Source organism: Lepisosteus platostomus, chromosome 26, assembly GCF_059453375.1.
Source record: "Lepisosteus platostomus isolate fLepPlt1 chromosome 26, fLepPlt1.hap1, whole genome shotgun sequence".
Lineage (NCBI taxonomy): Eukaryota > Metazoa > Chordata > Actinopteri > Semionotiformes > Lepisosteidae > Lepisosteus > Lepisosteus platostomus.
The window spans coordinates 15,780,938-15,796,739 of NC_142636.1; the positions used below are offsets into that span (position 1 = coordinate 15,780,938).

General features: G+C 52.8%; 1 protein-coding gene across 1 annotated transcript; it reads left to right on the forward strand.

The window, feature by feature from the left end:
* Positions 1–3,354: 3,354 nt before the first annotated feature.
* On the forward strand, positions 3,355–15,379 carry gapdhs (glyceraldehyde-3-phosphate dehydrogenase, spermatogenic). The gene is made up of 11 exons (XM_088620870.1): positions 3,355–3,452; positions 11,134–11,193; positions 11,840–11,936; positions 12,138–12,244; positions 12,544–12,634; positions 12,920–13,038; positions 13,139–13,220; positions 13,518–13,669; positions 14,183–14,345; positions 14,802–14,899; positions 14,999–15,379. Exons 2-11 carry the CDS (start codon positions 11,165–11,167, stop codon positions 15,066–15,068), a joined length of 1,008 nt encoding a protein of 335 aa, XP_088476996.1. The 5' UTR covers positions 3,355–3,452; positions 11,134–11,164; the 3' UTR covers positions 15,069–15,379.
* Positions 15,380–15,802: the final 423 nt, after the last annotated feature.

A 15,802-nucleotide genomic window follows, 5' to 3' on the forward strand; every position in this document is an offset into this window, starting at 1 on the left:
CTTTCATCAACTAAACTATATTTATATGATATTTACTCAAGAATTATTAAAATGTAATAGTTTTTCAGACCACACGTCTTTGCATATGGAAACCTACCTAGACTCCCAAATTCATACGAATTTTTCTTGATTTCTGTTTAGATCTATATACTGTAAAACATTCCACAGAGCCAGCACAGGGTAGTAGACAAAATAAAATAAACAATGTTACATTTAGGACAGGGCCGTGAGCATTAGGGCATTAAGTCACTTTCCACTCTCAGTAGCCATTTTCATGAGATTCAATTTAAACTGTATTATCCCCTATGGGAAAATTGTTTTGCGTAGAGTTGAACACTACAGTACAACAACACAAAAAAAAACATCAAGCATCATGAACAAAGAGGATAGGACAAACAATATTGCAGGAAATAAGAGAATAATTTAGCAATTTTTAAGAGAGGCCTCTCCCATGAGAGTAGTATAAATTCACACAGGAGGGGTTGTCTCACATATGATGGCCTTATCTAGAACCTTCTGCTTGTAGAGCACAGTTAGATTAATCTGATTTACAAAAAAATGATTTATTTGCTATATTGCACTTGCAGCAGAGTTCACAGCTGTTTTTCAATACGAAACAAATCACCTACGCGCTTGTTCAAAAATAAAATTCCTTAGTAATGTAATGTGAGTGGGGGCCTGTGCAGAAATGACACCTCACTATAGGCTGGGACGGTGTGGGAGTCAAGGAGCTTGGTGCGCCGGGTTACCAGACAAAGCGAGGCTGGGGATCTGCCTCGACTAGGCCTCTCAGTTTTACAGTCCTATCAAAACAAAAGCCTTGTTATTACGAGCCAGTAAAAATATATGACACCCTTTATAAAAGAGAGGTTGAGAGGGGCTGAAGGCTGAGTCCAGTCCTGACCGTGCATGAGGAAGAGGGGGGGAGGGGTGTAAGTCAGTCATCCGAGGTCACCTCCTGACAGGTGATCAATAGATCAATAGAGAAATGGGACACTGAAGGGACCTGGCATGAATTATGCAGGAACCCCTATTCAAGAGGCCAGCCAGCCCGCCCATTGTCAACTCTGGGGTCGAGTGGGAATGTAACCTTCTCTAGCGATCCTTGCAGAAAGACGTGTAGCGTTTCACGGAAAAGGACGGCGGAGCCACTTGGAGCATATAGCTGCTTATCCTGTCTAACACAGCAAGGACAGAAATATTGACAACAGCACATTGTCCACGACAATAAGACACACAAAATCATTGTCCAAGTATAATGATAATTGCTTACACTTATATAGCGCTTTTCTGGACACTCCACTCAAAGCGCTTTACAGGTCATGCACCAGTGTGCAGCCCCACCTGGATGCTAAGTATGTATAGAAAGAACTACCACTGCACAGCAATTAAAGCTTTTCTGCCTTTTGTTGGAAATGTTCTGAAACAAATTATTTTTAAAATAATTAAACTTTGAGTAAGTCTTAAAAGCACTTTTTTTCATGTATTTGTACTTTGCAATTGTACCAACTCATGAAACTAACACGCACTGATTGCATTATTATTAGATACCAACGCCGTATCAAGCCTTTTGTTAGACCTAGATCTAAGGGAACTCGACGCAAAACACATGCAGATGCTGACAAAAACGGCGTCTGTGCCAATATGTTTAGAGGTGACGAGTTCCCGTATGGTTGATTGATCGATTTATGTATTCTATATAAAAGCATAGATAAACTACATTTCCCATCCTGCCCTTCCCCGCTTCCGCAGCCTGTCAGCCTTATTTCCGTTCCGCAGTGGCCTTGACAGGGCGCATGTGCAAACTGTCCTACTCGCGATCGCTTAAATAGGGTGGTAGTTTGTGTTTTAAGGTTAGGTTTATAAGTTTGTTCTGTGTCTCTTATATTCGGTTATATTACTGATTGGAATATTAAAAGAATATTTCTGATCACCTGGTTATTTTTCTCCTGAACAATCTTCACTTGATTAATAATAATAATAATAATAATAATAATAATAATTGCTTACACTTATATAGCGCTTTTCTGGACACTCCACTCAAAGCGCTTTACAGGTAATGGGGACTCCCCTCCACCACCACCAGTGTGCAGCATTTAGTTCTGATATCGTGGTCAGCAGCAAAAAAGCTATTGGTACAGCAAATTCTATGTAGTTGTCGATGGTGTTGTCATAAATATATTTAAATGACACCTCTAACGAAAGCAACTTACAAACAATGAAGTGTAAATTATCAGGAAAATATATCATTGAAAGTGTTGTGAAAAACACAATGATATAATAACCAAAATAAAACACATTTTTTTTAAGTCGACTTTAAAAGAAATCTGATTAATATACAGGTCAGTATTGTGTTTGTATTGTTTATAATAAGTGGCTGAAGAAATACATGTATTTTTACAGAACCGTCTTCTCTCCTCGCGTAGGTCGGCCAGCTAATTGAGCACGCGAGATCACACCAAGAGCGCGCCTAGATTACCTCTGATCACCACACGCCTTTACAGACAAGACGCGGAAATTATAACGATAGCCAGCCAAGTCACACAGTTCAACAGACTCAACGGCACCTGAATTGTGGTCAGAAATGTTGATAAGTTTATGGGTCACCCAGGAGGGAGAAGTATCACACAGGTCAGGAAGGGAGAGACGGGGGACATCGCAGCTCGTAGTAAATCATTGATGTTATCTTTTAAAATAGCGGCTGTCCAGCTGCGAGAAGGTTAAAATAGCTTAGTCTTTTTAATCTTGAGCATAACACGCTACAGGAGGATTGGACTGAAAAAGGTCTCTCGACAGGTCGGCCTAAGGAGCCGCTGTCAAGGTCAATCGTCCTGCGGAGATGCGGAATCACAGAGAACAGCTCGCTGTCTGTTCTGCATGACTTAACGGTTTATTTCACAAGGTTCAAACTGAAATCAAACACAATAGAGTATAACAGAAAAGTGAGACTTCCTTCTGCAGTTTTTGTCCGGTAACTGGGGGTGATGTACTTGTCCACAGCTATTGCTTAACGTGATAACGTGACCCCGAAGCTTCCGGGATGAGACATTGTCAGTCTTACGTAATGACGTTGAGCAACGGGAAATTGCGAATCTGTAGGCAATCAGTGCTGCAGCAGGCTTGACTTGCCGGTTCGACAGCCCCCTTGTTCTGCGGGCCCGCAGCCCGCTGTGCTCTCCGGCGCCGGTGCGGTACCGGTGCGATGCGTTGGCCTGCACGTGTCACTCATTCCCCTCGAGTCCCGGGCCGGGGTTTCCATAGCAGCCGTGACAGTCCTCTGGTGCTGCCTCTCAGCCCCGTCCTTCTCCTCCCTCCTTCCCTCTGTAACAGTGACGTTGCGGCGTTTCCATGGCAACCCGGGCCCGGCCTGGCTGAAGTGGCGCGTGCCCGGTATAAATGCTGGATGGCGGAGGCGGAGACCCGCAGACACACTGCAGCATCGGAGGAGGAAGGTAAGAGAGGGGGGAGGGGTTTCGGTTTTCTCCTTAATCTCCCGAAAGGCGCAAGAAAAGGATGCCTAAAGGCGGTGTCGCGGAATTAGAGCACCTGTTCTGCATAGGTGTGGACTGCGGGGTGGGGAGACGTGAGGGCGCCTGTCGCACTTGGGCTTAATGGGGAAGAGATGCTCCCGTTTAAAAAGGAAGTGATATAACCTTGAAAGCACGCAGAAGTACGCCCTCCGATGCTTTGTTTTTTTTTATTTAATGAATCAAATATTGAATTTGCATATAAAACTGATGAAATTTAATTCAGCATGAAATTAGCGCGGCTCGTCGGTCGCGGCCGCCCGGGCGGCAGGCGAGCGCTCCCCTCCATCCTGCTCGCGGGGAGTCGGGGTGACACCTCAGCGGCTCCCCGGCGTGGACAGGCGGCCGGCCGTGCCCCCAGGCGAGCCTGTCCGGCGCTCTGGCCGGCGAGGGAGGCTGCTGGAGCGGCTCGGAGCTCCTGCGTCACGGCGTGCGGCCGAGCGAGCCCGGGTGGGCAGTGTGGTCAGTGAGGGGATCTCTGGGGGGATGAACCCCCGGGCACAACACCCCTCTTCCACAAGAGCACGCGGCAGCCCGGGACGACATCGAGGGACGCCTGTGCGTCTCAGCCGACACTGGCCTCAATGGCGGCGAGCGAAGCATCCCGGCTAATTCAGCACCGGGGTGGTGTGTGTGAGCGTGTATGAGCGTGTGCGTGTGGTAATTTTCCGTGCAAGTACTACTCTATCTTTACAATGACTCTCCGCAGTGCTCCTGCTGCCTGCCGCCAGTACCGCTCAGGAAACGGTCATCTCTGACCCCTGTGAGCGGAGGGGTCGCTCGGTCCGGCCGGACTCGCCGCCTGCCCCGATCCGGTCCGGTCCGCTTTCACGAGGCCTAATGAGCCTCGCGCTGAGTGAGGGCCCGGGGTGCGCGTGTCGCTGGTGAACCCCCCCCCGCCTTCTTCCTCTTCCTCCTCTTCCTTGTCATTTTCAGAAGCGTGAATGAGTCGTGGCCAATTATTATTGGCTTGAAACCACAAAAGTACCGCCTGTTTCGGAATGAATGAACCCCGGACTCGGATCGTCTAAATGTGAATAGGGGGAAAAGAAACGGAACTTATTTTTCTTGATTTAATAATTGAATCAAGCGGGGTGAGCGTTTGCACCCTGAGCGGGCCCGTGTGTGGGGCGCCGGGCGGACGTGCCGGCCGGCTGGTAGCGGATCTCCCGGGGGGGCGGGGGGGGTGACTCATGCGGAGACGCGGGACAGCCCCGTGGGCCGTGTCCTTACTCATTCCTGCCGCCGGTGAATGTGCTCGTATGACTACCGTGTCCGCCCCCCCCCTCCCGGGGCAGGGCGGGGCCTCCCGCTGCTGGCTTCACGTCGCTGTCGCGAGTGGCAGTGGGGGCGCGATGCGCGTTAATAACGTTCGTGGTTTCCCGTAACGGGCCACGACAGCCTCGCGGGCCAACATGCACGTCGCGCACTAGGGCTGTGTCTTACTGTCGAGGTACCGAAGGACCGTGGTCCCTGGCGGACTCTGACTGGAGGAATAAGCACCAGTAATGGCTCTCTGTGAGCTGTCGTGTGATGGGTTCGTGCTGCAGTCCAGGGTTTGATCACTACAGTTCGTGTTGAGCTGTGCTGTCTCACACTGTAAAAACAGTAAGGGAGTGAAATGTCTCTGAGGTGTAGCTCTTATTCTTATTGTTGGACTCATGCACACGGCAGGTGCAAAGGCCTGATTAGATCCTCTTCCACTTTATTCCTCCCTACGGAAAAGGCATCGCGGAGATGTTTTGCCCTTTGGATCCCATAATTCAGAGCACCGTCCGTTTTTAACCCTTCCTGAGCCAGCGGCCTGTGCTGTCCTCTCACCTGACTGACTTGCACGGGCTTCCTCCTGCTTCCCGGGTTCTTCCCGCCTGAGTTCTGGGGATTTGGAGATGTTGTCTAAGGCTTCTGGCTTCCCGATCTGGGGAGTTTTCCTAACTGCGCACTGATCATGAGGGCTCTGACTGTCTGCAGGCTCTTGCTGTCAGAAGTCCTTCAAGGGGTCTGGGATCAGGAGGGGGGATCACGCCGGGACACCCGCCCTGGGGGTGTGTGTGCGGGTCAGTGCATCCTGCCGCAGTGCTGGTGCAGAGCCTGGGCCTGAGCCAGGCAGACGCAGTGTCTCGTGGGGGGGGGTGTGTGTGAGCTCTTTTCAAGGGCACTCTTTGCCAAAGGCAGCCACAGTGTTAACGAGTCTTGTAGCTGCACTTTAAATCGTGTTTGTGTCTCTGTTTAAAGCTGGGCATTTGGGTGATTTATGGATGATTTACCTGCTGCAGGATCTCCTGTGCAAAAAGTGAAAAGCTTGGCTTCATCTCCCAAATCCAATAAAATGCTGAAAGAGAGAACAGACAGTTGGCTTTTCCAGGTATCTCAGACAGGGGTTCACCCTTATAGTGTGTTATTCTGAGAACCATGTAGGAAATACGTTTTGAACTAAAAACCTCTTGATGCTTATGATGTCTGACTGACCTTGTTCCCAGGTAGCCCCAAGGTGACACTTCCATAGTGGGGAGCCAGTCTCTCGGCACCCATGGGTTGTGGTGGTGTGTCCCGCAGGGATGTGGACTTGGGGAGCGATGAGGGGTGAGGATCTCGGGGATCTGTACCCCCCGGAGTGGAGAAGAGAGGGAGCGCTGAGGATCTGTGCAGTTAGACTCAGGGCTGTGAAATCGGGCTGGTCTCACATCCCTCTGAGCTTCCCTAAGTGCTCCCATGTGTAGCTGCGGGTGTTTTTGACGTTTTATTGGAGCTTTGATCTGAGGAAGAGCAGGTCCTGGAGAGGAAAATGGCTGGATGATGCAGCAGCTAGCTCTGGCACAAAATGGCTTCTCCCTCTGCTCTTTCCTTCCTGCTGCTTGTTCTCCAGCTCCTCCCCGCCCCCCGCACTCCAGGAACCTGTCCAGTCTTGAACTGGCGGTTACTGCTCTCCTCAGAATCCACAGGCTGTGGGGGGGGGGTTAGTAACAGACTTTCAAAAAGGATATTGTAGTGCTGTGAGCCCTGTAGCGCAGTATGGATGCAATCTGGATACCTGCACGCTTGATTCAGTAGTTCAGGCGTAAATGAGTTTCTCTGAGACAGTTTTGGTGAGTCTTTGGGGAGCTGTGGATTTGATTTTGATGGGCAATGGGAACGTGATGGATACACAGGGAGTATAACCTGGAGTTTGTTGGTGTCAGCAGCTCAGAACAGAGGGTGCCGGAGGTGTGCGTTTCCCGAGGATCGGGCTCCTGGTTTTCAGTCCAGCCTGGCCCTGTTGCTTATTTGAACGAAGGCTTGCAGTAACGAGACCTTTCCTGCTTGGAGGACGTTGTGTAGAGGGAGTAGTTGTTAACTGTTCCTGAACCGAAAATGACAGGCCCGGAGGAATCGCTCCCGATCCGAGCCTCGCGCCTCCTGGACTGACCGCGCAGCGGGTGGTGCTGTATCCTGCAGGCTCTGGGCAGGTCTATGCCTCGGGCAGCAGCCCAGTGAGAACGGGCCCGTCTGTCAGCCAACAGCCCTGCAGGTGTTGCGAGCTCTTGAAATTGCCAGGAACTCCCGGGGGGAGGGGTAGAGCTCAATCGGTTCCGTCGAGCGAATAATTAGTTGGGCTCTGTAGTGAGGAAGTCGGGCGGAAGGCTTGCTGGGGCGATTCGTGCTTCTGTAGGCAGTCGGGGGGGCTGGAAAGCAGGCCCCTTAGATTTCTTGAATGGATGAAAGGAAACATCCCACCCACTGCTACTGCCCCACTGGAGGAACACTGGAGGGTGTAATATACCTCGGCCACCAGGGGGCCCCATCGATATGGGTTATGTGGGAACAGGTGTGTTAGCAGAGCCTTGCGATGCTGGTGGGGTGAACCCCAGAGAGACGGATGTTTACATCCCTCTCCGACTCTGTCTGCAGGCGAGTTCTTGAAGGCCAGGCTGCAGTTTCTTCCGAAGGGTAACGAGCAGCTGGACAAGGGCATCGGGGGGAGAGCTGAGCACCGTGGCCAGGAGAGCACCCGTGTCTGCGGCTGCCTGGCTTCGCCGAAACAGGCCGCTGCTCTTGTCCTTGAGCCTGTTTGTCGCCGCCCCGCGGACTCGCTCACTCGGGGCTTCACAGTGGGGTACGTTCACCGGAACTGCCCCTGCAAAGCCCCGGATCTGCCCTGTGTCCCCATTCCGCATGTTGCCTTTAGCCAGTCGCGCCGGCGAGAACGGCAAGAGGCGGCTGAGAATGTTTTGGGGCCGGAGAGGGAACCCCATTCTCCGACGGCAGTGGGGGACCCGGCCTTTTCCCTGGAAAGCAGCTGCAGCTCGGTGTGTTTTTTCCGGGTGATGCGAGCAGGATGCCTGGGCTGCCCCTGCGCTGTCATTGGCTCATCTGTCAGCGATGATGCAGGAAGGTGGGATGTTGTGGGGGGATGAGATGAGGTTGCTGGTCCATGTCTCCTGCCAGCTCTAATCCCCTCTGCTTGTGCACAGAGGCAGTGACATGGAGAATAAGAGGATTTGTGCAGAGTCCTGCTGCAAGGACAAGCCCTTGAATTCCTGCTGATGCGGAGAGTTGAATTGTGCAGCCAGAGCACGTGTGTGCGTGTGTGTGTGCTGGCCTAGGCACTGACAGCAGAACCCAGCCCATCCTGAGCTGTGCAGGGCCTGACCCAGTCAACAGCAGGAATGGGGGGGACTGGGCCAGGCGGGTGGTGCCGGAAGGCAGGTCGGACTGGAGGGAGCTGGTGGTTCTGGAAGGGTCTTGAAATGACTTTGAGCTCCAGACAGGACCCCTGGGGGCAAGTTGAGGAAGCGGCTCCTGGCAAGAGGGGATGTCTGTATGACTGTTCACCCAGATTATCCGCTCAGCAGACAGGAATGAAGGTTCCCCGGAATTTTAAGCTTTAGGTTTTAAGGGTACCTTCAATCCATCTTGCTGTGATTTGAGTCCTCACCTGTTTTTTCCAGGATAACTGTCTGGATTCCTTGTTTTTCTTACTTCTGACTCCCTAAGTCCTGCAGATTTGTTTTCTGTAGCCTTAATTGGTAAAAAAATCACGATCTGGCGAGTACATTAATCGTCTCCTAATTAAGCGTGTGACTGATCAGTTGGCAATTTAGTAGAAGGGTCATTAGAAGGTACTAATTGGGTGATTACGTGTATTTGGATCCCTGACCTTTGAATTGGGAGTCCAGAGCTGTGACCACAGACATGCAGTCCAGTCAGTGAATTTTCTAGGGCACCATTAAGTCAGAGCTCTGAAGACACGGGATAACTGCAAACAACTAAGAAGATTACATGTTAAATTTAATGATTGTTTGGAACCAGTCCAGGTGTTCTTCAGGCTTCAAGCTCTGCAGGTCTCGAATGTATTATTCAATTATCGAGCACGTGTCTCTAGACTTTAGGAATACCCTACTGCAGAGCAGCACACACTTGCTGATGTTCAATCCAGCTCTGCTTAATTACTTAATTAAAGTCTTAATTGAACTTTAGCTTCTTAATTGGAACACTGTGAGTAGAGAACTGTAATTGTAGCAGTTAGAAGGCATCCATTAGCTAGTTTAAGAGCTGAAAACAGTCAGCCAGTTGAAGTTAATCCGGGTAAGTCTGTTACGGGTTCAGTGTAGCAGAGAGCCTGTCTGCAACAGAAACCAGACAGGTGTGTGGGCCTCCAGGACTGGACCCCCTTTGGTGCGGGACCGAGAGAGGAGACTCCACTCCTGCTCTAGAGCTGCTGGGTGTGAAAGTGTCTGCAACTGTGAATGAATTCCAGATGATGGTTGGTGACCGTAAAGTCTGTTTTACACTGTAGTGCCTGCAGGGCCCAGACTGTCGCTGACTGGCAGCTCGTGAGCCTCGGAGATCGTTTGCCCTTGTCTGAAACCCCCATGAGGACAGTGAGGACAGACTGGCTCAGGCAGGGCAAGCGGAGAGCGATTCCGTTCTCATTTTTGGTTGGTTTGGTGGCCATTGGTGTCGTGCCCCGTGGGCGCGGGGGTCTGCGAGCCTGTGCAGTGAAAATCCTGCTGCTCTGGACAGGAGGGTCTGGGTGTTTCGTGCTCATTAGCCTTTTCAGTGACTAGGCAAGGACAGGCTGCCATTGGCAAGTGTGCCTTGTCTACAGCTGTCCCAGGCCAGGCCCCCTCCTTACGTTTAGCCTTGCTGTGTAAAGAGGTTTTTGTCTCTTATCCCTGCTGACTCTGGACTGGCTGCCCCCGGGAGCTTTCAGGAAACTTTTTTTTTTAAACTGCAGCTCCTCGAGCAGCACTAGCAGAGCTGCTCTCTTTCTCAAAACTGTCGGGCGTCGCAGCCCGGAGAGTGGCCAGGAGATTCAAGATTCGGGAGGTTTTAAAGGTGATGTTTCTCCTTTCAGTGCTCCTGGTGCCTGACTCCCGAAGGCCAGTGTCCTGCAGGTCTTGGGCTGGGGCAGAAGCCAGGCTTGGCGCTTGTGCAACTGCGTCTTGCTCAACCCTCGAGTGTGTGAAAGGAGTCTCCTTGTCGGTATTTGAACCATATTCTTGTTACAGTTGAGGAATTTGCTCAACTTCTCATTTCATTGCTGAAACCCACACTCCTCCCCTTTACAGGAGTGTACCACAGTAAAACACAGTAAAGGGTAACTGGTGAAATCAGATCCCACCTGGAGCACGCAGTAGTGACACCACATCATGGACACGAAAGGGAAACCAGGAGAGATAACAAGTGCACAAAAAAACACTTGATCTTGCAAACGAGCTATTGATTTAATCTTTTATACCGCTCAGCAGGTAGGGAGATCTGATCGAGTTGTACTTGGTCTGATATTTTTTGAAGGGGGTAGAAAAAGGTTTTAAGGATGGGGGGCTGTGCCTGAGTGCCCTGGGCTCGACCCACATAACCTCTGCCTGAGATGGCCTGTTAACTGGGAAGTGCTTGGCTTTTTTTTCTTCTCTGCAGCAGTCGGCTTGGAGGAAGTGCTCTATCTTGTAGCCTCAACTTCCTGCTCAGAGCTGCCTGCAAAGTTCTTAAATCTTACTTGATGTCTCTCCTCCTCCTTTTTCGCTCAGAGGCTGACCTTATAAGGAGAGTGAGGGCTGAGCAGTTCAGTTGGTAGGATTCCAAAATATCTTTCTTCTTCTGCACTACTTGTTTTTCTCCTTCCCACCTGTTTCTTCAGCAGCAACCGTTCGCTGGCTTCCGGCTGCTTTCCAAGCTGTAAGGCGACAGGTTTCGCCAACGAAAACTGTGCTGGGTTTACGAGGGCAGCTCCTGTGGGTTCCTCGTGATTTCAGAGCGCTGGGCCAGGCTGGGCGGTACTGGAACTCTCCTCCATCGCGGGGGGAACATCTGAGCCAGGGACTTCCTGTGTGGACTCGCATGCTTCCTACTGGGCCCCTTTGCTGGGGCTGGATGTCGAAGCGGGCCTTGTGCTGCGGCTTTGGCTTCACGATGAGCCTGTTGTGTAAATGGCTGTGCTGAAGCCACTGTGCTGCTGCAGTTTTTTTTTTGCCTTCCACCCTGAAAATAAGTGTATGAACTTTAAAGTACCTCTGACACAGGATGGCACAAACTGTGAATAAAGATGTAAAAACTAGGGCAAATTCGGTGGGTGGTTGAAGCCATGATGCTGATTGTTCTCAAGGTTTTCTTTCTCTCTCTGCAGGCTCAGCACCACATCCTACTAAACAACAACCATGTCAGACTTGTGTGTTGGAATCAATGGGTAAGCCCTTCCATCTTTATTTTCTAAGCAATTCTTCCAGAAAACTGCAGTTTTCTTTTCCTAAAGAATGAAATTGGCGAGCTTCCCGATCTGCCTCCCACTTGTCCTGGCTGAGTTTCTGGGACTTGGCTCCCTCCTCTACGGGGGGTTGTGCTGGTTCCTGTGCCCAATCCCTCCGCCCACCAGGGCTGGCACAGCATCCGTGAACAGGCTCGTGGAGAGCGAGGGGGGTGATCTGAGTGCTGCCTGGTTCGCTGGGATCAGATCCCGCCCAGAGGTTAACAGTTCCCAGGGCTTTACTGCTGGAGAGGCAGTGACAGACGTGTGGCTCAGAGAGTCTGCTGGAAGTCCCCTCCCCCCCGAACACAGACACTAAACTGCCTCTGACACAGATGCTAAGGATGGGGATTAAAGACTCATCCTCCTCACTGTCTTGTTCCAGCTCTCATTCTGGGCTGCCTGCCCCTCTTGATCCAGTGTGTAACTTCTGATTGTGAAGTGTCGTTGCAATGACCTGTACATGTATTTTTTTTCCTTCCTTTTTCAAGTGACCCTAGACAAGCACATCTGCAGAACGGTCACATTGTGTTGAGCTGTGAATCGGTGTTTCTGCAGCTGTTCCTCACCCTTCCTTCTCTCACTGCAGGTTCGGCCGTATCGGCCGCCTGGTCCTCAGGGCGTGCCTGCAGAAGGGCATCAAGGTGACGGCCATCAACGACCCCTTCATCGACCTCCAGTACATGGTACGAGCCGGGACTGCTGGGATTGGGACTTGGGGGGTGCTTGCTGTGCACATCTGGCTGGCTCTGTACGGAGGGGGGGAGCCGGGTTATTGCCCAGGCAGAATCGGGAACAGATCCAGGGACCGCTGCACTCCTGTGGGATATTCCGCGATCCGTGTTTAAACCTGTTTCTCTCCTCTCGCGCTCTGCCGCCCCCTGCAGGTCTACATGTTCAAGTACGACTCCACTCACGGCCGCTACTCTGGGGACGTGCGTGCTGAGGGCGGGAAGCTGGTGGTGGACGACCACGTCATCTCTGTCTTCCAGTGGTGCGTGGCCGGCTGGGGGTCGGGGGTCGGGCTGCGTGTCCTCTTCCGCTCGGCTGGAGGGGGAGGGGGAGGGTGTGCAGTACTGTTCTGTTTTCAGAGCTGGCGCCACGGTGCCGCCTGGCATAAAGCTCCAAGAATAACAAAGTGGGGCCCTGGGGCGGATGGGGTGACCCCTCCCCCCCAGACTGCGTGGTCAGCACTGGGTGACCCCTCCCCCCTGGACTGCGTGGTCAGCACTGGCTGTCTGCTCCGCTGTCGATGAGCGACTGTCTGACCGTCTCGCCTGTCTGTTCCCTCAGTATGAAGCCTGCAGAGATCCCCTGGGGCAACTGCGGAGCCCTGTACGTGGTGGAGTCGACCGGAGTCTTCCTCAGCATCGAGAAGGCTTCTGTGAGTGTTGGCGCAGGCTCGGGTGGTGTGGGGGGGTGGTAACTTACTGGGGGTTTCAGTGCAGTATAAAGTTGTTAAGGTGGCAAAGGAGCTGCTATTCTGGATTTGCAAAGATGAGTAATACAAAGATCTGAGTTTATATAGCGGCTTAAAACTGGTCGCTTCGAGACTCTTGACCACAGGACCACAGTTAGTCATGCAGCTGTGTTCAGGAATGCCCTGATTTGAAAATACTGAGGATATAATTAGTGCAAGTGCTAATGTGTTGCTCTCGCCACCTCCCAGGCTCACCTGCAGGGCGGCGCCAAGCGCGTGGTGGTGTCTGCTCCCTCCCCTGACGCCCCCATGTTCGTGATGGGCGTCAACGAGGACAAATATGACCCTTCCAGCATGACCATCGTCAGGTGAGCAGAGCTGGAACTGTTGCCTTGGTGCCGAAACAGTCGCCTTCCTGTAGTGTCTCGAGTCTCGTCCTGCATGCCGACGGTCTCCTCTCCTCCACAGCAACGCCTCCTGCACCACGAACTGCCTGGCGCCCCTGGCCAAGGTCATCCACGACAACTTCGGCATCGATGAGGCGCTCATGGTGAGGACAGCAGTCCGATCTGACCGATCAGATCTCTTCCAGCTCTGAGGCCCGAGCTCTCCAAGCGCCAAGCACAGCACGCAGTGGGCCCAACACCAGCCGTTCATGGAGGCTGGCCTGGTGCGATACTTGGGATCGGGCTGTGGTGCAGGAAGCTGGTGTGCTAATTGGATGTTCCCAGGACCTCAGCTTCCTGCGGGAGGGAGGGGGAGGGAGGGCTGTACTCTTCAGGAGGGAGGTGGTGATGTGTGGTTATAGAAGTCCCGCTGGACACAACCCTGGTGTCTCTCTCGCCAGACCACGGTGCATGCCTACACCGCGACCCAGAAGACTGTGGACGGCCCCTCGGCCAAAGCCTGGCGTGACGGCAGAGGTGCCCACCAGAACATCATCCCAGCATCCACTGGGGCTGCCAAGGCTGTGGGCAAGGTCATCCCTGAGCTCAACGGGTGAGTGTTGGGAGGAGGGAAGAGCCGGGAGCCGGGTGTCACGATCGTGAGGATCCTAGTGCACTGGTGCCCGAGAGCCGAGACCGGAGCCTCCCGAAGGGGCAGCTTCCGACCGGCCCAGAGCGCTGATGAGCTCAAGACCGGACGGGGTGTTCCTGGAGAGACCCCGCTGGCTTCCTGGGGTACCCGGGAGTGCACAGGATCCGCTGGCGAGCTGTGTCCGTCCTGCATCCTGGCGTGGGAGCTGCAGGCGAGGAGGGGGCAAGCTGTGTGCCTCTCGGGGAGTTTGGAAGCGCCGTGTCCTGACTTTCTCGGGATGAGAGCCGCAGCAGCTGTCCTGGTCTCCCGCTGGAGATTCCGGGCTGGGGGGGATATCGGTTTGCCTGAACATCTTGAAGTTTTTGGGGCTCAAGGTGGACAAGTGGCCTGGGTCTTTGCTGCGGCTCAAGTGTGATCCCCTCGAGGCAAACAGGTGCTTGACGGAACCCCCTTGTCTCCCCCGCCCTCCCGCAGGAAGCTGACCGGTATGGCGTTCCGCGTCCCCGTGGCCGATGTGTCCGTGGTCGACCTGACCTGCCGCCTGTCCCGTTCCGCCAGCTATGCTGAGATCAAGGAGGCCGTGAAGAAGGCGTCCGAGGGCCCCCTGAAGGGCATCCTGGGATACACCGAGGACTCGGTGAGATGGGCTGCCGTCTGGCGGCGTCAGGCTGGTTTTCACTTGGTTGTCTTTCCAGAAGGAGCCGGATTTAAACCTGGCCAGCAGTGATTCTACAGAAAACACAGATAAGGAACTTCAAACAATGGCTGTAGTCTGATTAACATTCTCACACAACTAGTTTTCCAACCAGGACCTACTTATTTATGTGGGGGCTTGTCTGCCTGCTAAAACAGACGATGGAAGGCTTGGCAAATCTGCCACCTGTTGCATGTCCTGTCCACCAGGGGGAGCACTCCATTGTCGGTATTTGACTAGCAGGATTAAGGGTGTGTTGGTGGAGCCTGGGTTAGGGCACTGTGGGTGACTGCAGATCGTGTGGATATTATAGGAGGGCTTTTCAGAGCATTGCACAGACAGGCTGCCCCCTCGCTGTGTTCTTGTCTCTGACCGTCTGTTGTGTAACTCTTTCTGCAGGTCGTCTCCTCAGACTTCGTTGGAGACACGCACTCCTCCATCTTCGACGCCGGCGCCGGCATCTCCCTGAACGACAACTTCGTCAAGCTCATTTCCTGGTGAGGCCCGGCCCCTGTGTCCCGCCCCTCCGGGACCTGCTGCTCGGCGTTGTCTTCCAGCTGCTTTGCTAATCTTTGTCCCCCCTCCTCTTTCTTCAGGTATGACAATGAGTTTGGCTACAGCACCCGTGTGGCCGATCTGCTGACCTACATGCATTCCAAGGAGTAAATCCCCCTGTTGGACTTCACCGAAAGACAGAGGCGCAGGACCAACCCGCTGCACCCCCTCTGCGGCCCGTCCTGGCTGTCTGACTCCCCTGTAGTGCAGCCATGAGGCCCCACGCCCCCACCCTGCTCGAGGTGCTGTGCCTCTGAGTTCGTCTGTGTGTCTGAGTGTCCAGTCCTGCCGGCCCGCCTGGGCCAGCTCTCGTCTTGGCTCCGGCTCTAGTTGTCTTTCCATTTGGGTGTTGCTGTATTATTTGGTGTTGAAAAGCATAAAATAACATCTGGTAATGTCAATAAATCTGACTTCTAAACCCATGCGGTGGTGTCTGACTGCTTTCTTTTGTCCTTGGTTGTCTTCGAAACCTTTATCCCTTTTGTATGACAATATCCCAGTGAAGTTCTTGGGTGACTTTGAAGAACTGCACAGCGAGGGGGCTGGGGGCTTCAGAATTCATTGTAATGGTGCTCAAAGTTTCAAGGCTGTCACTGAATGGCGATCAAGTGCTTCCATGAATGGGGGGGACATGTGAAGACAAGATGAGGCCATTTGGCCCATCAAGATCACCTACTTCGCTTAATGCTCTCACCCAGCACCAGCACTCGTTTAGTAATTAAGATGCACCAAACTAGGCAATTTAGAAATGCCAGCGTGTCTCTGGAGGATGGGGCTCGCAGTGCTTGGCCCAGACAGCTCAAATCCACCCTCTCCAGAGAGCAGGACATTACAAAATCAACAGC

Excerpts from the sequence above, each read along its gene's own strand:
- gapdhs (XM_088620870.1), top strand. The coding sequence starts at position 11,165 with ATGTCAGACTTGTGTGTTGGAATCAATGG. Across the intron at positions 13,670-14,182 it reads GTCATCCCTGAGCTCAACGG|GAAGCTGACCGGTATGGCGT; the intron begins GTGAGTGTTGGG and ends GCCCTCCCGCAG. Across the intron at positions 14,346-14,801 it reads TGGGATACACCGAGGACTCG|GTCGTCTCCTCAGACTTCGT; the intron begins GTGAGATGGGCT and ends CTCTTTCTGCAG.